The following is a 24,050-nucleotide window of genomic DNA, read 5'->3' as shown; positions in this document are numbered from 1 at the left end:
TCAGTGGTTTGTAATTCTGAATCCCCAAGCGTAAGTCCAGTTGGTTGGCTATGCTGCAGTCTTGTCCTTTGATGTTTTGGTCCTATCATAAGGACCTCTGTTTTATCCGGGTTCAGTGGCAGCCAACTGTCACTCATCCACTCCTGGAGTTCAGGGTTGCTATTGGGTTATCAGTGCCCGCCGCAAAGGACAAGTACAGTTGTGTATCATCTGTATAGAAGTGGTAGACCAGCCCATGGCGCTTGATTATTTCACCCAGCGGGTGTATGTATACTGCAAAAAGCATGGGGGATAGTATAGAACCTTGTGGTACACCACATGGCAATGGCACTGATGGTGATGAGTATACTCCAGACGATACTCTCTGTGACCTGCCTGTGAGAAATGATTTGAACCAGCTTAGGACTGTGCCATCCAGTCCACAAAAATAAGTCAGTCGCTCAATCAGAAGCCCATGGTCCATGGTATCAAATGCTGCAGATAGATCCAGAAGGATTAATATTGAACAGTCACCTCTGTCTCTTGCCATCAGAAGATCATTTAACACACACACACACACACACACACACACACACACACACACACACACACCAGGGCTGTTTCAGTGCTATGCTGGACCACCTCCTTCCCGTCAGCAGGATTCCCACAATTAACGTTTGGACATTTCCTATTGGGCACCGTCTTGGTTTTTTTTTACATCACCATCTGTGGAGATCGCATTGCCATCGTGAGGATATTCCACCCCCAGAATATGCAGGTTGTGGACAGCAATTTTCCTCCAGCGGTCATTGTGTGGTAACATTACCTATAAAAATCATAAGCGCTTTACAAAGTGACTGTAATATTTCCAAGAACTGTCCATACTAATTGGAACAACGAAAGCGGGAGATTCTGCACAATTGTACGGGATTCAAAGGAAATATATAAGAATTGACTACGCTTCTTTAGCAGCTGCTATTGGAAAGCCGACCCTTATCAAGCGCCGAAGTACCTTCTTTGGTTAGGTTTGTTCTCGCTGTTTCAGTGCTATGTCTTCTCTTGAATCCTGATTGGAATGGATCATAGATATCATGGCTTGTCAGGCGGGTTTCCAGTTGATTTGCAACCACTTTCTCAATAACCTTTCCTAAAAAAGGAAGGTTTGATACCGGTCTGTAGTTGGTCATGCAGTCGGGATCTAAATTAGTTTTTTTAAGAAGAGCTCTAACAAGTGCTTCCTTTAGGGGTCCAGGAAAAATGCCTGTATGCAAAGAGCATTGAACACTTTTTGCAAAGACAGGACAAATTATATCCATACAACCCATTAGAAGCTTGGATGAGGCAGGGTCCAGATCACAGGTGGTGGGACGCAAAATGTGAGCAATTTCAGCAATGTCCTTTACATCCACTGGGTTAAAGCTGGTCCATGAAGGCAGGTGACATATATTGGCAGGCTTTCTAGTTTGGTAGTCCTTTGATGGCACTGTGGAGATTCCAGCCCGGGTGGTGAATATTTTATCTACAAAGAAGTTTGCAAACTCGTTGCATTTTGCCTGGGAGAGGGTTTCATCAGTCTGCAGGCATGCTGGCTTTCAAAGCATCTCCACTGTGCGGAAAAGTTGAGCTGGCCTATTTGCTGCCGTGATCTCATTTGACAGGAACTGTGATTTCTTACTGGTGATTGTCGATTGATATTCTTCGTTAGCTTTATTAGTTTTATTTTGTCATCCACTAAGTTAGTCATCCTCTATCGTCTTTCCAGTCTAAAACCCCTTTTCTTGAGCTCACTAACACTGTCGAACCAGGGAGCTCGATACGCACAGGGGCGATAATATCAATTGCAGCCATAACATCACTATTATAATTATGGACTAGGCACCCAGTATAGCAGAGAGATCCAGATTTGCTGCTAGAGCCTGGGGAGTCATACCCCTCCTTGGACGATACCTGGTCAACTCCATGGGCAGAGATCTTATTTGAGGGGTTGCAACTGAGAACCAAAAGGAGTGGTGGTCTTACCAGATGACTGGGTTTATTTTTAGGTCAGTGACTTCTAATACAATCTGAAAGACAAGACTGGCCTATACAGATTTGGAGATGGGCCCTCATTCCGAGTTGATCGCTCGCTAGCAGCCGTGCAAACGCATAGTCACTTCCCACGGGGGAGTGTATTTTCGCTTTGCAGGAGTGTGAATGCCTGTGCAGCAGTGCGCCTGCAAACACATTTTGTGCAAAACAAGACCAGCACTGTAGATACTTATTCTGTGAGATGATTGCTGCGACGAGTGACACGGTAATGACGTCAGATACCCGCCCAGCAAACACCCGGCCACGCCTGCATTTTTCCAAACACTCCCAGAAAACGGTCAGTTGACACCCAGAAACTCCCACTTCCTTTCAATCTTCTTGCGACCACCAGTGCAACTGAAAGCGTCACTAGAACCTGTGCAAAACCACGATGCTCGATGTACCCGTATGTCACTCGTGCGCATTGCAGTGCATGCGCAGATTTGCCATTTTTTTTAACTGAACGCTGCGCTGCGAAAAACGACAGTGAGCGATCAAATCGGAATGACCCCCATGATACATGCTTTCAAATGCATCTTTTGTACTTGGTAGAAGATTGTACAACGTCACACTAATGAATATTACTAGTATTAGGCCACATGTACTTACAGGTGGCAAGATGAGTAAAACTCTGCTTACAGGCAAATATAAAGGGGTTTTTTTTGTACACTGTGCAAAAATACATGTGCTAGATTTGACTGTAGCCATATGCATACCAATAATTGTGGTTTTTCCTATAGGTTTATTAGCTAACTCTAATGTTATTTGCTATATAAGTTTGTCTATAGTAACCTGCGTTGATATTGTGTCTAGGCTGTTCCTATCATCATTTGGAAAAAAGAAGATGTATACTGGAGACCTCTAAAGAAGATTCATATCAAGCTGAACAAAGTGATCAAGATTATTTATCTGATGGTTTTGTTCAATTCTCATATATTCATGGCAGAACCTATGGAGATGATACTGAGAATCTCACATTTAATGAATCAGAGGACTCTGAAGAAAGCACTCATCAGGTTTTGTATACATGGAACTATGTACTACCGAATTTTCTAAAATCCTATTTTTATTAAAAGATTAAACTGCATAGTTAATTTATATCTCATCAAAGTTTAAACACCAACTTTAACAGTGCTAGATTGACCTGTTCCCTCAATCTGAAAAAAAAGGTTCTTTAGGAGTTTTGTAAATTATTAATGACAATGCCAGCTGTAATGGGGTATTTTCCAGTAAAGTCTTGACACAGTTGTAAATAAACATACTAGCACTTTATGAAGTAGTCACAGCAGCACAGTAGTTTTTCAGCAGCAAGGCATTGTTAAAGTTCAGTATAGCAGTACTGCAGCATAATAGTAACCGTATAGTTTAGTATCATAGCATGGCAGGATTACAGCCGACCACATAAAAGCTCACAGGTATAGGTCCATCGAGAGAACAAACACAATTCAATTAAACAGACCTTGAATTAACTAGGTGTGAGGGAGCGGTGGAGTCGCCACCTGAACCCCATGAGGTTAACCTCTTCCTCATGTGTAGGCAGTCTGTCACTCTGGGCCTGATTCAGAGGCAGATGCTAATGCAGCAGTAACTGCGGCTATAATCCACTGATGTGTCCAAATAGTCGCATCATCGAGCAGACATCAGCCAAAACACCGGACATTAGAGCAACCCTATATTAAACTCTGCATTCACAAAGAAGTGGGTGGGATGCAAGAGGGGTACCAACTCTTAACAGGGCTGCGGGGGACTACCCCAAAAATCAGGTGTCTCCAGGCTTGGACTGGCCTGCCGGGGTTCCGGAGATTCACCAGTGGGCCCCGGTGATTGATGACCATGCCCACTTTTGCATAGAGACAGGTCACATATCATTGGGCCACTGCAGGCACTTTGTTTACTAGCTGCAGCTGCTTGCCGTGGCAGGCCAGTCAACAGTTGTTGACTGACCCCGGCCCGGCGGCAGCAGGCTGCGTGGAGCTGGCGAGGGGAGCAGGCCGCCGTGTGCTGGTATCAGGTGATATTATGGGGTGGAGCTTAGCCAGGCTGCACTGCAGTCTCTCCCTTTTGTCCGGCGTTCAGGCTTCGCAGCTCACTGCTAAGGCATCTGGCAGCAAAGAGGTTTGTGTGCGTGAGTGAGTGTGTGTAATAAGCAGCAGAGGCAGCAGCAGATTCTTGTAATTTTGTGGGTAGGGAAGAGGAGCCCAGCCACAGGCAAGAAAGTACTGTACACAGTCACAGAGGAGCCTGTAAATCTACCATTAGGTAGACCCATGGAGACCTAGCACACTTACTGGCCTTAAGACAAAAAAATAAGATTTTACTCACCGGTAAATCGATTTCTCGTAGTCCGTAGTGGATGCTGGGGACTCTGTAAGGACCTTGGGGAATAGCGGCTCCGCAGGAGACTGGGCACAGCTAAGAAAGATTTAGAACTACCTGGTGTGCACTGGCTCCTCCCACTATGACCCTCCTCCAGACCTCAGTTAGGATACTGTGCCCGGAAGAGCTGACACAATAAGGAAGGATTTTGAATCCCGGGTAAGACTCATACCAGCCACACCAATCACACCGTATAACTCGTGATATGATACCCAGTTAACAGTATGAACATAACAGAGCCTCTCAACAGATGGCTCAACAATAACCCTTTTAGTTAACGATAACTATATACAAGTATTGCAGACAGTCCGCACTTGGGACGGGCGCCCAGCATCCACTACGGACTACGATAAATAGATTTACCGGTGAGTAAAATCTTATTTTCTCTGACGTCCTAGTGGATGCTGGGGACTCCGTAAGGACCATGGGGATTATACCAAAGCTCCCAAATGGGCGGGAGAGTGCGGATGACTCTGCAGCACCGAATGAGAGAACTCAAGGTCCTCCTCAGCCAGGGTATCAAATTTGTAGAATTTTGCAAACGTGTTTGCCCCTGACCAAGTAGCAGCTCGGCAAAGTTGTAAAGCCGAGACCCCTCGGGCAGCCTCCCAAGAAGAGCCCACTTTCCTCGTGGAATGGGCTTTTACAGATTTAGGGTGCGGCAGTGCAGCCGCAGAATGTGCAAGTTGAATCGTGCTACAGATCCAGCGAGCAATCGTCTGCTTAGAAGCAGGAGCACCCAGCTTGTTGGGTGCATACAGGATAAATAGCGAGTCAGTCTTCCTGACTCCAGCTGTCCTGGAAACATATACTTTTCAGGGCCCTGACTACGTCCAGTAACTTGGAATCCTCCAAGTCCCAAGTAGCCGCAGGCACCACAATAGGTTGGTTCACATGAAAAACTGATACCACCTTAGGAAGGAATTGGGAACGAGTCCTCAATTCCGCCTTTCCCATATAAAATACAGATAAGGGCTTTTGTATGACAAAACCGCCAATTCTGATACACGCCTGGCCGACGCCAAGGCCCACAGAATGACCACTTTCCACGTGAGGTATTATAGCTCCACGGATTTAAGGGGCTCAACCCAATGCGACTTCAGGAAATCCAACACCACGTTGAGATCCCACGGTGCCACTGGAGGCACAAACGGGGGCTGACTATGCAGCACTCCCTTAACAAAAGTCTGAACTTCAGGCAGTGAAGCCAGTTCCATTTTGGAAGAAAATCGATAGAGCCGAAATCTGGACCTTAATGGAACCCAATTGTAGGGCCATAGTCACCTCTGACTGTAGGAAGTGCAGAAATCGACCTAGCTGAAATTTCTCCTTTGGGGCCTTCCTGGCCTCACAGTACGCAACATATTTCCGCCATATGCGGTTATAATGGTTAGCGTTCACTTCTTTCCTAGCTTTAAATAGCGTAGGGATAACTTCCTCCGGAATTCCCTTTTCCTTCAGGATCCGGCGTTCAACCGCCATGCCGTCCAACGCAACCGCGGTACGTCTTGGAACAGACAGGCCCCCTGCTGCAGCAGGTCCTGTCTGAGCGGCAGAGGCCATGGGTCCTCTGAGATCATTTCTTGGAGTTCTGGTTACCAAGCTCTTCTTGGCCAACCCGGAACAATGAGTATAGTTCTTACTCCTCTCCTTCTTATTATTCTCATTACCCTGGGTAAGAGAGGCAGAGAAGGGAACACATACACCGACTGGTACACCCACGGTGTTACCAGAGCGTCCACAGCTATCGCCTGAGGGTCCTTGACCTGGCGCAATATCTTTGTAACTTTTAGTTGAGGCGGGACGCCATCATGTCCACCTGTGGCCTTTCCCAACGGTGTACAATCATTTGGAAGACTTCTGGATAAAGTCCCCACTCTCCCGGGTGGAGGTCGTGTCTTCTGAGAAAGTCTGCTTCTCAGTTGTCCACTCCAGGAATGAACACTGCTGACAATGCTAACACTTGATTTTCCGCCAATCGGAGAATCCTTGTGGCTTCTGCCCTCGCCATCCAGCTTCTTGTGCCGCCCTGTCGTTTACATGAGCGACCGCCGTGATGTTGTCTGCCTGGATCAGCACCGGCTGGTGTTGAAGCAGGGGTCTAGCCTGACTTAGGGCATTGTAAATGGCCCTTAGTTCCAGAATATTTATGTGTAGGGAAGTCTCCTGACTTTTCCATAGCCTTGGAAGTTTCTTCCCTGTGTGACAGCCCCCCAGCCTCGAAGGCTGGCATCCGTGGTCACCAGGACCCAGTCCTGTATGCCGAATCTGCGGCCCCCTAGAAGATGAGCACTCTGCAGCCACCACAACAGCGACACCCTGGCCCTTGGAGACAGGGTTATCCGCCGATGCATCTGAAGATGCGACCCGGACCACATGTCCAACAGATCCCACTGGAAAATCCTTGCATGGGACCTGGCGAATGGAATTTCTTCGTAAGAAGCTACCATCCTTCCCAGGGCTCGCGTGCATTGATGCACCGACACCTGTATACGTATTAGGAGGTCTCTGTCTAGAGACGACAACTCCTTGGACTTCTCCTCCGGGAGAAACCCTTTTTATCCTGTTCTGTGTCCAGAACCATACTCAGGAACAGTAGACGCGTCGTAGGAACCAGCTGCGACTTTGGAATATTCAGAATCCAGCCGTGCTGTTGTAGCACTTCCCAAGATAGTGCTACTCCGCCGAACAACTGCTCCCTGGACCTCGCCTTTATAAGGAGATCGTCCAAGTACGGGATAATTATTTCGGCCATTACCTTGGTAAATACCTCGGTGCCGGGGACAGACCAACGGCAACGTCTGGAATTGGTAATGACAATCCTGTACCACAATTTTGAGGTATTCCTGGTGAAGAGGGTAAATAGGGACATGCAGGTAAGCATCCTTGATGTCCAGTGATACCATGAAATTCTCCAGGCTTGCAATAATCGCCCTGAGCGATTCCATTTCGAACTTGAACCTTCGTATATAAGTGTTCAAGGCTTTCAATTTTAGAATGGGTCTAACCGAACCGTCTGGTTTCGGTACCACAACATTTTGGAATAGTAACCCCGGCCTTGTTGAAGGAGGGGTACCTTGATTTCACCTGCTGGAAGTACAGCTTGTGAATTGCCGCCAGTACTACCTTTCTCCGAGGGCAGTAGGCAAGGCTGATGTGAGGTAACGGCGAGGGGGAGTCGCCTCGAACTCCAGCCTGTATCCCTGTGATACTATTTGCAGAACCTAGGGATCCACCTGTGGGCAAACCCACTGGTCCCTGAAGTTCCCGAGACGCGCCCCTACCGCACCTGTCTCCACCTGTGGAGCCCCAACGTCATGCGGTGGACTCAGAGGAAGCGGGGGAGGATTTTTGATCCTGGGAACTGGCTGCTGGTGCAGCTTTTTCCTTCTTCCCTTGTCTCTGTGCAGAAAGGAAGCGCCTTTGACCCGCTTGCTTTCTGAAGCCGAAAGGACTGTACCTGAAAATACGGTGCTTTCTTAGGCTGTGAGGAAACCTGAGGTAAATAATTTTTCTTCCCAGCTGTTGCTGTGGATACGAGGTCCCAGAGACCATCCCCAAACAATTCCTCACCCTTATAGGGCAGAATCTCCATGTGCCTTTTATAGGCAGCATCACCTGTCCACTGCCGGGTTTCTAATACCCTCCTGGCAGAATGGACATTGCATTAATTCTGGATGCCAGCCGGCAAATATCCCTCTGTGCATCCTTTATATATAAGACGACGTCTTTAATATGCTCTATGTTAGCAAACTATTATCCCTGTCTTAGAGTATTAATATTATCTGACAGGGTATCAGACCACGCTGCAGCAGCACTATTTATGCTGAGGCAATTGCAGGTCTCAGTATATAACCTGAGTGTGTATATACAGACTTCAGGATAGCCTCCTGCTTTTTATCAGCAGGCTCCTTCAAGGTGGCCGTATCCTAAGACGGCAGTGCCACCTTTTTTGACAAACGTGTGAGCGCCTTATCCACCCTAAGGGATATCTCCCAACGTGACCTATCCTCTGGCGGGAAAGGGTACGCCATCAGTAACTTTTTAGAAATTACCAGTTTCTTATTTGGGGAACCCACGCTACTTTACACACTTCATTCATTCATCTGATGGGGGAACAAAACACTGGCTGCTTTTTCTCCCCAAAAATAAAACCCCTTTTATGTGGTACTTGGGTTCATGTCAGAAATGCGTAACACATTTTTCATTGCCGAGATCATGTAACGGATGTTCCTAGTGTATTGTGTATATGTCTCAACCTCGTCGACACTGGAGTCAGACTCCGTGTCGACATCTGTGTCTGCCATCGGAGGTAATGGGCGCTTTTTTGAGCCCCTGATGGCCTTTGAGACGCCTGGGCAGGCGCGGGCTGAGAAGCTGTTTTACGTCATCCAGCCTTGTAAGGGAGTTGACATTGTCGGTTAATACCTTCCACCTATCCATCCACTCTGGTGTCGGCCCCACAGGGGACAACATCCCATTTATCGGCCTCTGCTCCACCTCCACGTAACCTTCCTCATCCCACATGTCGACACAGCCGTACCGACACACAGCACACACACAGGGAATGCTCTGACTGAGGACAGGACCCCACAAAGTCCTTTGGGGAGACAGAGAGAGAGTATGCCAGCACACACCAGAGCGCTATATAATGCAGGGATTAACACTATAACTGAGTGATTTTTCCCCCAATAGCTGCTTGTATAAACAATATTGCGCCTAAATTTAGTGCCCCCCCTCTCTTTTTAACCCTTTGAGCCTGAAAACTACAGGGGAGAGCCTGGGGAGCTGTCTTCCAGCTGCACTGTGAAGAGAAAATGGCGCCAGTGTGCTGAGGGAGATAGCTCCGCCCCTTTTTCGCAGACTTTTCTCCCGCTTTTTTATGGATTCTGGCAGGGGTATTTATCACATATATAGCCTCTGGGGCTATATATTGTGATATATTTGCCAGCCAAGGTGTTTTTATTGCTGCTCAGGGCGCCCCCCCCCAGCGCCCTGCACCCTCAGTGACCGGAGTGTGAAGTGTGTATGAGGAGCAATGGCGCACAGCTGCAGTGCTGTGCGCTACCTTGGTGAAGACTGATGTCTTCTGCCGCCGATTTTCCGGACTCTTCTTGCTTCTGGCTCTGTAAGGGGGCCGGCGGCGCGGCTCTGGGACCGAACATCAATGGCCGGTTCCATGCGGTCGATCCCTCTGGAGCTAATGGTGTCCAGTAGCCTAAGAAGCCCAAGCTACCACCAGTTAGGTAGGTTCGCTTCTTCTCCCCTTAGTCCCTCGCTGCAGTGAGTCTGTTGCCAGCAGATCTCACTGTAAAATAAAAACCTAAAATATACTTTCTCTCTAGGAGCTCATGAGAGCCCCTAGTGTGCATCCAGCTCAGCCGGGCACAGGATTCTAACTGAGGTCTGGAGGAGGGTCATAGTGGGAGGAGCCAGTGCACACCAGGTAGTTCTAAATCTTTCTTAGCTGTGCCCAGTCTCCTGCGGAGCCGCTATTCCCCATGGTCCTTACGGAGTCCCCAGCATCCACTAGGACGTCAGAGAAAGTTAGTAGTTGTTATAGAGGAAATTCCCCATTGCCCCTCCCCAGCATCACTCATTGCCCCTCCCCAGTGTCACCCGCTGCCCATCCCCAACGTCACCCACTGCCCCTCCCCAGCATTACCCGCGGTCCGTCTCCGGCATCACCCACTGGCCGGCCCCAGCGTCACCTGCTGCCCACCCCAGCGTTATCCACTGCCCCTCCCCAGCTTTACTTGATGCCTCCCCCCAGCATCACCATCCACCGCCTCTCCCCGGCGTCACCCACTGTCTGTCATCTACTGGCTCTCCCCAGCATCACCCACTGCCTGTCATCTACTGCCTCTGTCCAGCTTCATCCACTGCCTGTCTGCAGCGTCACCTGCTGCCCATCCCCAGCATCACCCAGTTCCCCCGTCCCAGCTTCACCCACTGCCTCTCCCCGGCGTCATCCACTGCCTGTCATCTACTGCCTCTCCCCAGTGTCACCCGCTACCCCCCCAGCATCACTCACTGCCCCTCCCCAGCTTCACCCGCTGCCTCACCCCAGCATCACCTACTGCCTGTCACCCAGTGCCTCTGCCCAGCGTCACCCACTGCCCCTCCCCAGCATCACCCGCTGCCCATCACCAGTGTCACCCGCTGACCCTCCCCAGCATCACCCACTGCCCCTCCCTAACTTCACCTGCTGCCTCATCCCAGCATCACCTACTTCCTGCCACCCACTGCCTCTTCCCAGCATCACCCACTACCTTTCCCCAGCGTCACCTACTGCCTCACCTCAGCGTCACCCACATTTCCATGTCTCCCGCTGCCTCTCCCCAGCATCTCCTGCTGCCTCTCCCCAGCGTCACCTACTGCCTCTCCCCAGCATTACACACTACCTATCCTCAACATCACCCGCTGCCACTCCCCAACAACTCCCTCTGCCTCTCCCCAGTGTCGCCTACTGCCTCTCCCCAGCATTACACACTACCTCTCCTCAGCATCACTCACTGTCTGTCACCCGCTGCCTCTCCCCAGCATCACCTACTGCCTCTCCCTGGCATTACACACTACCTGTCCTCAGCGTCACCCACTGCCTGTCACCCATTGCCTCTCCTCAGTGTCACCTACTTCCTACCTCCCACTGCCTCTCCCCAGCATCTCCTGCTGCCTCTCCCCAGCGTCACCTACTGCCTCTCCCCAGCATTACACACTACCTATCCTCAACATCACCCGCTGCCACTCCCCAACAACTCCCTCTGCCTCTCCCCAGCATCACCTACTGCCTCTCCCCGGCATTACACACTACCTGTCCTCAGCGTCACCCACTGCCTGTCACCCGTTGCCTCTCCTCAGTGTCACCTACTGCCTACCTCCCACTGCCTCTCCCCAGCATTACACACTACCTATCCTCAACATCACCCGGTGCCACTCCCCAACAACTCCCTCTGCCTCTCCCCAGTGTTGCCTACTGCCTCTCCCCAGCATTACACACTACCTCTCCTCAGCATCATTCACTGTCTGTCACCCGCTGCCTCTCCCCAGCATCACCTACTGCCTCTCCCTGGCATTACACACTACCTGTCCTCAGCGTCACCCACTGCCTGTCACCCGTTGCCTCTCCTCAGTGTCACCTACTTCCTACCTCCCACTGCCTCTCCCCAGCATCTCCTGCTGCCTCTCCCCAGCGTCACCTACTGCCTCTCCCCAGCATTACACACTACCTATCCTCAACATCACCCGCTGCCACTCCCCAACAACTCCCTCTGCCTCTCCCCAGCATCACCTACTGCCTCTCCCCGGCATTACACACTACCTGTCCTCAGCGTCACCCACTGCCTGTCACCCGTTGCCTCTCCTCAGTGTCACCTACTGCCTACCTCCCACTGCCTCTCCCCAGCATCACCCGCCCCCCAGCATCCCCCACTGCCTCTCCACAGTGTCTTCCACTTCCTGTCACCTGCTTCCTCTCCCCAGCGTCACCCATTGCATCTCCCTAGCGTCACACTCATGAAAGAATAGGGCCTTTACTAGAGTTTTCCTAATGTAGCCTCCAAATATGGGAAAATATCTTAAAAACACTTAGGCGTGATTCTGAGTCACCCACAGCAGCGTGAGTTTCTATTGGTAGTCGCCTGTCTGTGAGTTTATACAAATAGCCCACAAACTCCTTCCCTTGTGTACATCCATGTAGCTGAATGTGTGAGGACTGAGGGCCTAATTCAGAACTTGTCGCACGCAGGCTGTTTTTTGCACTGCTGTGACTAGGTAATCGCCGCCTACAGGAGAGGGGGCAATCGCTGTGCAGAGAGCTGCACAAACAAAAGTTTGTGCAGTTTCTGCACAGTCCAGAACTTACTCAACCGCTGCGACGATCTGGGCTGTTGCTGACGTCAGGAACCCTCCCTGGAAACGGCTGGGCACGCCTGCATTTTTCCGGACCCTCCCAGAAAATGGTGAGTTTCTGCCCACGAACACCTTCTGCCTGTCAATCTTCTTGCAATCGCTGGTGCGATCGCTTTCTTCGTAAGATTTGTTGCTGCCTGGTGGTGGCCGGCGCCGGCGGCCGACGCGCCTGCGCATTGCAGGTCACACGCATGCGCAGTTCAGACCCGATCGCGCGGCTGCGAAAAAAGCAGCATGCGATCAGTTTTGAATGACCCCCTGAGACACCCACTTATAGTGCCTCTGCACACTGTAACACTGATTGCTACATCCTTGGTACACCACCATCTCTCACACCATCCATACTATGATGCTTCTATAATGGCTGGCTACTCCTCTATGGTGGTTGTCCACACCCCCTCTGGAGATTGGCCACACCCCTTAGAGGGCCCCTATGATTGCCTTCACCTGGTGGGCCCTTCATGCCCCAGTCTGACACTGGGTGTCTCCCGCAGGATCTGGGAGAGTAGGCAAGTATGATTATACAACATAGAGCAATATTCTTGAACAAGCCTTTAAACTGTTTTTGTGGAGTCAAGACATTATTGTGCGTGCTTACCTCCCAGTGGGTCCTCCTCCTCTCCTGCTAGGGTCTGTCTCGTTGCTTTAGCAGTGGAGCTGTTTGAAGGAGGCCCACTGCCCGGTTCCCACTGTGCATTTAGGGGGTAATTCCAAGTTGATCGCAGCAGAAATTTTTTTAGCAATTGGGCAAAACCATGTGCACTGCAGGGGAGGCAGATATAACATTTGCAGAGAGAGTTAGATTTGGGTTGGTTATTTTGTTTCTGTGCAGGGTAAATACTGGCTGCTTTATTGTTACACTGCAATTTAGATTGCAGATTGAACTCACCACACCCAAATCTAACTCTCTCTTCACATGTTATATCTGCCTCCCCTGCAGTGCACATGGTTTAGCCCAACTGCTAAAAATTGTCCTGCTGCGATCAACTTGGAATTACCCCCTTAATACACAAATAAAAGGGTTTTACTTCTCACTCTGTCAATACTTAAAATCTGGGACTGTCACTTATTTTTAGAGCCCATAATATATGTGTTTACTGGATTGAGTGAGAGAATACAGTAGGAGTTATCTGCTAAAGAGTTTTCATTTTCAGGTGCTTTGAAAAATGTATATAATGAATGAAGCGACGGGGGATGGGAGCTTGGTCAGAGTGAAGGAGGGTGGGAGTAAGGTGACCTGGGTCCAATACACTAGTATGTATGTAATTTGCTAACAAAAACTAATATAATAATGCATTATTTATTATCAGTATTATTATTACATGGAGGATTCAAATTTATTAAAATATTTTTCTTTAACCATAGGAAGAAAATGCTTGGCTCAAAGAAGTGTGCAATTTGGCTTATTGGTAAAAATGGTCCAGTAATGATGTTTTTTTTTCAAGCCAATTTTTTTGTTGACTAAATGTTGACATTATTCATAGGGCTCTTGCATAAATGATCTCACATGCTTGTGTGAATACATTCTTATTTTTATGTTTTGTTGACTAATGTTGATATTATTGGCAGGTCCCCTGCATGAATGTATCTTTTTTTTTTTTTTCAAAGTAAGTAAAACTATTTCTTAAGCAGAAATCTGCCTGCCTGTGTAGTAAATGGGTATCATCCACTTATACCCCTTTCACACCGCAGCTTGTACCCGGTAATTTGCCGTTTTTACTGGCTTCCTAAACGGTTCGAGCTGCGATGTGAAAGGGTCACCTTCAATTTACCATTTACAAAATACCGGTATTTTGAAACGGTAAAAAAGCAGGGTCCTACCCGTTTCAGACCCGTTTAATTGTGCAGTGTGAAAGGGTCTGAAACGGTATTTGCAAGCCCCAGAAGGTGATAGGCTGTCTCCATGTGTGATCTCACCAGGCAGAAGCAGGAAATAAACATTTAAAATGACAACCACTGTTTTGTATGGGTGAAATGGGTTCAGTGTGAAAGGTACCAAAACGGTAATGAAATGGTAATATACTGGTTAAAAGAACCGTAAAAGGTTTAAAGAACCGTTTCAAAAGCAGGTTTTGCGATGTGAAAGCAGCATTATTGTATCATCTGTCCATGTTACTACAGGTTGAGTATCCCTTATCCAAAATTCAAAATCCCACATTTTTGGTTCCCCTACTGACAAAATGACATATATATTATATATTATGTGTATAGCTTTCACTGTGCATATCTGTTTGTGTGTGTTACTATATATCCCTTTATATGAATATACATATGAGTCTATTAAAGTGTTGCGATGCCATTATATGCAACATAATTAAATAACATTACAAAACAAATCTAAAATTATGTTAAACCATTTAATATGTGAATAGCGCCCTTACACATACAGAGGTGCTTGAAAGATTGTGAACCCTTCAGAATTTTCTATATTTTTGCCAAAATTTGGCCTAAAACTACCTCAGATTTTCCTGAAAGGAGATAAACAGAACCAAATCAAACAAATGAGACAAAAAATTAGACATGCTCATTTTTTGTTGTTGAGGAAAATGATCCAATATCACATATCTGTGAATGGCAAAAGTATGTGAACCTTTGTTTTCAGTATCTGTATAACCCCCTTATGCATCAATAACTGCATGTAAACATTTCTGGTAAACATGGAATATGACGACAGATAAGAACCACTTGGCGCATCTAGTGTGCCACTTTCTTTTAACCATATTATTACCTCAAACCCTATTTAATTTTTATGTCTATCCCATGCATGTTTAAATTGATCTACTGTCTTGGCCTCTACCACCTCTCCTGGGAAGCTTTTCCACTTGTCCACTACCCTTTATGTGAAGTAATGTTTCCTCAAATTTCCCCTTAATCCATACCTCCCAACTGTCCCGATTTTCGCGGGACAGTCCCGTTTTCTGGGGACTGTCCCGCTGTCCCACCCGCGGGCTGCAGTGTCCCGCGGTGGGGGGGCAGTTGGGAGGCTCTGTCTCGCAGCGGTGAACAGACACTGTATGCGCACGCGCACAGCGTCTATTCATTGCAGACAGAGGGAGAGAGGGCATGCCAGCGGCTCACAGAGCACTGGGCATGCCCCCTCAGTGATGAAACCGGGGGCGTGGCTCACGATCGCGGGTCCTCCGCGAAGCCACGCTCCCTTTTCCATAGGCTGTGTCCCTCTTCACCTCAAAGTTGGGAGGTATGCTTAATCTACCTCACTCCAGTTTCTGTGCATGTCCTTGTGTTCTAATACTTCTCTTCTTTTGAAAAATGTCTCCCTCCCCTCTACCTTGTTAAAACCCTTGATATATTTGAAAGTTTCTATCATGTGCCCCCTTTCCCTTCTCTACTCCAAACTGTACATGTTAAGATCTTTTAGTCTTTCCATGTATGTTTTGTGATGTAGGCCATGCATCAATTTAGTTGCCCTTCTTTGTACAGTCTAATGTATTAATATCCTTTGGGAGGTATGGCCTCCAGAACTGAATACAGTATGCTAGGGGAGGCACTCAATATCCCGGCTGTTGGGATCCCGGCACTCTGCATACCGGAGCCGGGATCCTGACAACTATTCTCCCTCTTGCGGTGTCCACGACACCCCTGGAGTGAGAATAAATAGCATGGCGTGCATACCGTGCCCACAGAGTAGCAAGCCCGCAATGGGCTCTTTTGCGCTCGTCCCGCTGCCGGCATTCCGTCGGTCAGAATCCCAATGCCGGGAAATCATAGTACACCCATATTCTAGATGAAACCTTACCAATGACATATACAGTGGCATTATACTTCTTTCTTTCTGCTTCTGCTTCCTCTCCCTATGCAATCAAGCATCTGACGTGCCTTCCTCATTGCTTTGCTATATTGCTTACCTTCCTTCAAATGAATTTAGTGACTCCTAGATCCGTTTCCTCCTGAGTAGTTTCTAAAATAGTGTCATTAATACTATATTTAGCCTTTGTATTATTAAGACCCAAGTGCATGAGTTTGCATTTTTTGGCATTAAACTGTAATTGCCACACTCTTAACCATTCATCTAGTCTACCTACTGTAGATCCTCAATCATTTGTTTTACCCCTCCAGTGTGTCTACCCTGTTGCATACCTTTGTGTCATCTGCAAAAAGGCATAATTTTCCTTCAATACCATTTGCAATATCACCAATAAAGCTTTTGAAAAGCACAGGTCCAAGTACAGAGCCCTGGGGTACTCCATAGGTAACATTTCACTCCTGTGAATGCACTCCATTAACTACAACTCTTTGTTTTCTATCCTGCAACTAAGATATTATCCATTCAACCATTTTAGTATCCAATCCCATGCTTTCAAGTTTATTTAGCAGTCTGTAATGTGTGACAGTGTTAAAAGTCTTACTAAAGTCTAGATAAGCTAAATCTATGGCTGTACCTTTATCAAGTACTTTAGTCACCCAACCAAAAAAGCCAATAAGATTTCTCTAACGTCCTAGTGGATGCTGGGGACTCCGTAAGGACCATGGGGAATAGACGGGCTCCGCAGGAGACAGGGCACTCTAAGAAAGAATAAGGACTACTGGTGTGCACTGGCTCCTCCCTCTATGCCCCTCCTCCAGACCTCAGTTAGAATCTGTGCCCGGACGAGCTGGGTGCTACTTAGTGAGCTCTCCTGAGCTTGCTAATAAGAAAGTATTTTGTTAGGTTTTTTATTTTCAGAGAGATCTGCTGGCAACAGACTCTCTGCTACGTGGGACTGAGGGGAGAGAAGCAAACCTACTAACTGCGTAACTGCGGATAGGTTGCGCTTCTTAGGCTACTGGACACCATTAGCTCCAGAGGGATCGAACACAGGATCTCACCCTTGGTCGTCCGTTCCCAGGCCGCGCCGCCGTCCCCCTCGCAGAGCCAGAAGACAGAAGCCGGCGAGTGAAACGAGAAGACAGCAAAATCGGCGGCAGAAGACTCCTGTCTTCATATGAGGTAGCGCACAGCACTACAGCTGTGCGCCATTGCTCCCACACTAACCCACACACTCCGGTCACTGTAGGGTGCAGGGCGCAGGGGGGGGGGGGCGCCCTGGGCAGCAATTGAGTACCTCCTGGCAAAATAGAGCATATATACAGCTGGGCACTGTATATATGCATGAGCCCCCGCCATTATTTTACACAAAATCGCAGGACAGAAGCCCGCCGCTGAGGGGGCGGGGTTTCTTCCTCATCACTCACCAGCGCCATTTTCTCTCCACAGCTCCGCTGAGAGGAAGCTCCCCAGGCTCTCCCCTGCAGAAGCACGATAGAAGAGGGTGAAAAAGAGAGGGGGGGGCACATAAATTTGGCGTAAAAACAATGTATACAGCAGCTACTGGGTTAACACTACGTTACTGTGTGATTCCTGGGTAATATAGCGCTGGGGTGTGTGCTGGCATACTCTCTCTCTGTCTCTCCAAAGGGCCTTGTGGGGGAACTGTCTTCAAATAGAGCATCCCCTGTGTGTGTGGTGTGTCGGTACGTGTGTGTCGACATGTCTGAGGTAAAAGGCTCCCCATAAGGAGTAGATGGAGCTAATATGTGTGTGAGAGGGTGTCTCCGTCGACAACGCCGACACCTGTTTGGATATGTGTAAGTGCTAAGGTGAATTTATTGCACAAAAGATAGAGAACAGACAGGAAATCTACACATGTCTGTCCCTATGGCGCAGAGACCTTCAGAGTCTCACAATGCTCACTATCCAAAATAATAGACACTGATATCGACACAGAGTTTGACTACTGTGTCGACTACGATAATGCACAGTTACAGCCAAAGTGGCAGAAAAGTATTCAATATATGATTATTGTAATAAAGATGATTTGCATATCACTGATGACTCATCTGTCCCTGACACAAGGGTACACATTTTAAGGGGAAGAAAGCTGAGGTAAATTTCCCTCCTCTCATGAGGTAAAAGAGCGGGAATCTCCAGACAAGAGACTGCAGCTTCCCACAAAGAATTCTCAGGCAGTATCCTTTCCCCACTAGGGCCAGGATGTGATGGGAATCTTCCCCTAGGGTGTCACGTTTGCCCAAAGGGTAGCCCTAGCTATTGTCAGGGATCCTGCAGATAGCGTGCACATTTTGATACACTACTCAGACCGGCGATTGTGTCGGCATGGGTTTATAGTGCTGTGGCGGCGTGGACAGGTGCCTTATCAGCAGAAATTGAGACCCTAGTATGTATGTATATATATATATATATATATATATATATAGACATACAACTCAGCCGGCACTCAGATCCACAAGGCAACGCGCCCCGGTGCCATAATCCTGGAAGAATACACCGCTCCAATGGTGGACAATGAGGCACTCCAGAGGCTTGGTATAAGCAATTGAATGTATTGACAAAAGCGACGTTTCGGAGCAGAGCTCCTTCCTCAAGGCATACCAATACAAAAGTGAATTACAAACACTTACCCACTAAAATACCCCACCGGGCCCGATGCGCCGTCCTCCACGTCTCCCGCCGCGTCTCCGTCTCTGTTCGCCGCCGCATACTACTTCCGGGTCCCAGCCTGACCTGGTTACCATAGCAACCGCGGCTGTGTGCGTTCCACCATGAAGGAAGCGTGCGGTTCACAGCACGTAGCGCCGGCCAGGGGGGCGGAGGAGTCGTGCACCTCTAGATGGCCCTGCAACAAGACACACATATGAAAAGTACACATAAATGAAGTTAAAAACATAACGACCAGGTCAAAGAGCATATAGAGAGCATACTGAACAGCACAATTGATTACACAGCATCACATAGATCAATTTACATTAATGGAAATAATGATAACAAAAATAAACCTTTAGATTCAGATGTACCAAAAGCTATATTAAATTACATAATACTATTCCAGTTGATCTTATCGTTCAAGCCCAAAGGAGACATAGTATTAAGGCGGAAGATCCACCGGGATTCAGCCAAAAGAAGTGCTTTATGGCGATCACCACCCCTTAAAGATATTGGGATGTGGTCAATCATAAAGTACCTAAGCATAGATAAAGTGTGACCCTTTTCTCTGAAATGACGGGCCACCGGTTGTTCTAGATTCCTGCCCGATAGATGGATGGCCGACCGGTGGAGGGCCATCCGATCCCTAAAAGGTCTAGAGGTTTGGCCTACGTAGTACAACCCGCAAGGACAGCATATGATATATACCACGAAATCTGACCTACATGTTAAAATATGTCTGATCTCGTACATTTTATCAGAATGTGGATGTTTAAATATACGGCAAGGTTGCATATATTTGCACGTAGTGCAATTGTGGCAGCTATAGCACCCCGGAGGTTTATAGTACACATTTGGAATCACACCTTTCCCCATGCCAGAAATATCCGTTCTCACCAGCCTATCGCGAAGATTGCGGCCTCGCTTAAAGGCTGCTAAAGGTCTAGTATCTTTAAACGCTGGCAATTCACTATCTGATTTCATAATTGGCCACAAAGCTAATGATGCTTGATGGATAATTGGACTAGCTGTCGTGAACTGGCTGACCCACGGGATACACTTATCCTTAGTTCTGGCTTTAGGTTTTAAGAGGCAAGACCGTGAAGTTTGTAGTACTTGCTCTTTCTGTAAGTATAAATTCTTAGGGTCATAACCCCGGGCTACAAACTTTAAGATCAATTCATCCAGCCTATCAGGTAGTATAATGGGATCACTCACTATCCTAGCGATTCTCATCATTTGGGATAGCGGTAAACCTTTCTTAAGAGCTAAAGGGTGATGGCTCTCTGCTCGGAGAAAAGTGTTGCGGTCAACATCCTTATGATAAATATCAGTACTAATGATACCATCCCTGATCATGACTTTCACATCCAGAAAGTGCATCATCGTGGCACTACAAGAATAGGTATATTTGATTGAAGAGTCAAATTGATTAGCTTTTAACATCAATGCATCCAAACTATCCTGACCCCCGGTCCATAGGATAAAAATATCGTCTATGTACCGGGAGTAGAGTAGAAGATGCTGACTCACTTCTGGACAATTAAGGAACAAAAGTTCTTCCTGCGCAAACATAAACACATTTGCATATGAGGGGGCCACAGCCGACCCCATGGCACATCCCCTCAATTGCAAAAAGAACTGACTGTCATGCAGAAAATAGTTCCTGCGGAGAGTCCGCTCCAAAAGACAAATAAATAAATCATGATCAAATATATCGAGATCTAGATGGTCACGTAGGAACCTACGCATAGCCGCCACACCATCCACATGTTTAATGGAGGTTTATAGGCTACACACATCCAGGCAACACATAATCGTGCCCTCCGGTACCACCTGTAAATCAAGTAAAAGGTTAATAAAACTAGTGGTATCCTTCAAAAAAGATTTTTTTAGTGGAAGTAAAGGCTGCAAAAGAAAATCAAGCATTTGAGCTATAGGTTGTAATAACGAGTTCCGGGCGGATATAATAGGCCGGCCTAGCGGATTGACACTGTCCTTGTGAAGTTCCGGTAGTGTATATAATACCGGAGTTACCGGATGCTCATTAGTGAGAATCTTTTGTAAGGCAGGAGTAAGCAAGCCATCCTGTACAGCTGTATCCAGTATGGCACGGACCTCACACTGATACTCTTTGGTAGGATCACACTGTAACTTTTCGTAGACACCAGGTTCCTGGAGTTGTCGTTCAATCTCACTTCTGTAGTCAGTGATATTCTGTACCACAATGGCCCCGCCCTTGTCGGCCGGCCTGATGATAATATCATCATAACCGGCTAGATCCTTTAATGCGATGGTCTCGGTGTGTGATAGATTTTTACGTATACGACCTGGTGCTGCGACAAATCTGGAGACGGAGTCAACAAGCTCTGCTCCGAAACGTCGCTTTTGTCATTGGAGCGGTGTATTCTTCCAGGATTATGGCACCGGGGCGCGTTGCCTTGTGGATCTGAGTGCCGGCTGAGTTGTATGTCTACGTATGGGAATCTCATCTTGATGGATTCCATGTAGCATGGCACCTAATTGATTTTTTCATTATATATCATTGGGACTACCATTATTCATACCCTGGATAATACTGGCAGTGCTTGCCATTGTTTTTAAAACACTGGGAGAGGTGTATATGTTTAACCAGTGACCATGGAAGGAGCATCAAGTGCATCAGCATCGCAGGATGCCACAGGATGTCACAATTTCATTACACCCCCTGGTGAAACTTTCTCCTTTACGCCTGAGCAAATTGAAGGGATTTTACTGAAAGAGAAAGTACCTGGCCATGATACAAAGCATACCATGGAGGATGTTTATTTTCAGCTTTTCAAACTGAAGCGCAGGGAAATTGACTTTCTGCTGCATGCCGCCTCGCTTACAGAGTATTATAAAGACAGGAAGATTCCCAGGGGTTTTCGGTGCAGAAACTCCCCTACCATAGGGAGAAATAACCCTGAATTTATCAGAAAATGGGTGGGCATACTCAACCGATGTGCCCTGGACCTTATGGTCCTGGTGATTGAAGAGTCACGTCGGGAGCTGGATAATACCAGAAGTAAAATCAAAATACTGGAAAAAGAATCTAAGAAATTATTGAGTGATCCCGTGAACAACAGCTGGGTGGGCAAGCTGGAGCAGAACTGTGACCAATATAGGAGGGATCTCCTAAAGTTTAAAAGAAACAAGCGTTCCACGGTGGATAATGACTACGAGGAGAATAAGGTCTACCGGTGGCTGTCAGGTAATGACAATGAGTCCCGGAGTAAACCTCGTTTTCAAACAAGGAGACCTTAGCAAAAGAAACAATCTAAACAAGTTACTACCAATAGCCAAAGTGATAGTGACTTTTTGATTTCGGATTCCGATGACTGTGTTCCCAGCACGACCGCCCCTTTAGGGACGGGCCCCCAACGTACAAGCGATCTTCCACCCGCCGGGGGGGCCAAAACCAGAGGCGTCAAAAGTGCAGACAAAAAGAAGACACGTTAGTATTCAACTTATCGAACAGAAGTCTATTGGATGCTGAATTAAGGGTTCTACAGAAAGGGCTATCATTTGTACCCACCAATATGTATGATGGCTTTGAGTGGCAACGAGACCACCATAAGCTAGCACGTAAATTTTGTCTTAAAGAATTCTTCCATACACGTCCCACCCAGGTTGGACAATCTCAACTTGATGGCTTTCTGCGAACCCATTCTAAATCCAGCTTTGACCCGACATCAACGAATTCGTCATTAAAAACCTTTAACAGATTGCTTGATGACTTCGTCTCCAGATTTGTCGCAGCACCAGGTCGTATACGTAAAAATCTATCACACACCGAGACCATCGCATTAAAGGATCTAGCCGGTTATGATGATATTATCATCAGGCCGGCCGACAAGGGCGGGGCCATTGTGGTACAGAATATCACTGACTACAGAAGTGAGATTGAACGACAACTCCAGGAACCTGGTGTCTACGAAAAGTTACAGTGTGATCCTACCAAAGAGTATCAGTGTGAGGTCCGTGCCATACTGGATACAGTTGTACAGGATGGCTTGCTTACTCCTGCCTTACAAAAGATTCTCACTAATGAGCATCCGGTAACTCCGGTATAATATACACTACCGAAACTTCACAAGGACAGTGTCAATCCGCCAGGCTGGCCTATTATATCCGCCCAGAACTCGTTATTACAACCTATAGCTCAAATGCTTGATTTTCTTTTGCAGCCTTTACTTCCACTAAAAAAATCTTTTTTGAAGGATACCACTAGTTTTATTAACCTTTTACTTGATTTACAGGTGGTACCGGAGGGCACGATTATGTGTTGCCTGGATGTGTGTAGCCTATACACCTCCATTAAACATGTGGATGGTGTGGCGGCTATGCGTAGGTTCCTACGTGACCATCTAGATCCCGATATATTTGATCATGATTTATTTATTTGTCTTTTGGAGCTGACTCTCCGCAGGAACTATTTTCTGCATGACAGTCAGTTCTTTTTGCAATTGAGGGGATGTGCCATGGGGTCGGCTGTGGCCCCCTCATATGCAAATGTGTTTATGTTTGCGCAGGAAGAACTTTTGTTCCTTAATTGTCCAGAAGTGAGTCAGCATCTTCTACTCTACTCCCGGTACATAGACGATATTTTTATCCTATGGACCGGGGGTCAGGATAGTTTGGATGCATTGATGTTAAAAGCTAATCAATTTGACTCTTCAATCAAATATACCTATTCTTGTAGTGCCACGATGATGCACTTTCTGGATGTGAAAGTCATGATCAGGGATGGTATCATTAGTACTGATATTTATCATAAGGATGTTGACCGCAACACTTTTCTCCGAGCAGAGAGCCATCACCCTTTAGCTCTTAAGAAAGGTTTACCGCTATCCCAAATGATGAGAATCACTAGGATAGTGAGTGATCCCATTATACTACCTGATAGGCTGGATGAATTGATCTTGAAGTTTATAGCCCGGGGTTATGACCCTAAGAATTTATACTTACAGAAAGAGCAAGTACTACAAACTTCACAGTCTTGCCTCTTAAAACCTAAAGCCAGAACCCAGGATAAGTGTATCCCGTGGGTCAGCCAGTTCACGACAGCTAGCCCAATTATCCATCAAGCATCATTAGCTTTGTGGCCAATTATTAAATCAGATAGTGAATTGCCAGCGTTTAAAGATACTAGACCTTTAGCAGCCTTTAAGCGAGGCCGCAATCTTCGCGATAGGCTGGTGAGAACGGATATTTCTGGCATGGGGAAAGGTGTGATTCCAAATGTGTACTATAA

The 24,050-nt window shown here is 47.2% G+C and overlaps 1 protein-coding gene across 2 annotated transcripts in view; it reads left to right on the top strand.

Moving 5' to 3' along the window:
• Nucleotides 1–13,930, top strand: part of LOC134970092 (uncharacterized) — a 449,044-nt gene extending 435,114 nt beyond the window's left edge. For both annotated transcript variants that reach the window (XM_063946172.1, XM_063946171.1), the window contains 2 exons: nucleotides 2,860–3,062; nucleotides 13,699–13,930. In XM_063946172.1, coding sequence (XP_063802242.1) covers nucleotides 2,860–3,062; nucleotides 13,699–13,746 — 251 coding nt within the window. In that variant the 3' untranslated portion in view covers nucleotides 13,747–13,930. The remainder of the gene's footprint in view (nucleotides 1–2,859; nucleotides 3,063–13,698) is intronic.
• Nucleotides 13,931–24,050: the final 10,120 nt, after the last annotated feature.

The sequence above is a fragment of the Pseudophryne corroboree genome, chromosome 11 (assembly GCF_028390025.1).
Source record: "Pseudophryne corroboree isolate aPseCor3 chromosome 11, aPseCor3.hap2, whole genome shotgun sequence".
NCBI lineage: Eukaryota > Metazoa > Chordata > Amphibia > Anura > Myobatrachidae > Pseudophryne > Pseudophryne corroboree.
This window is presented reverse-complemented; position numbering and strand designations above follow the sequence as displayed.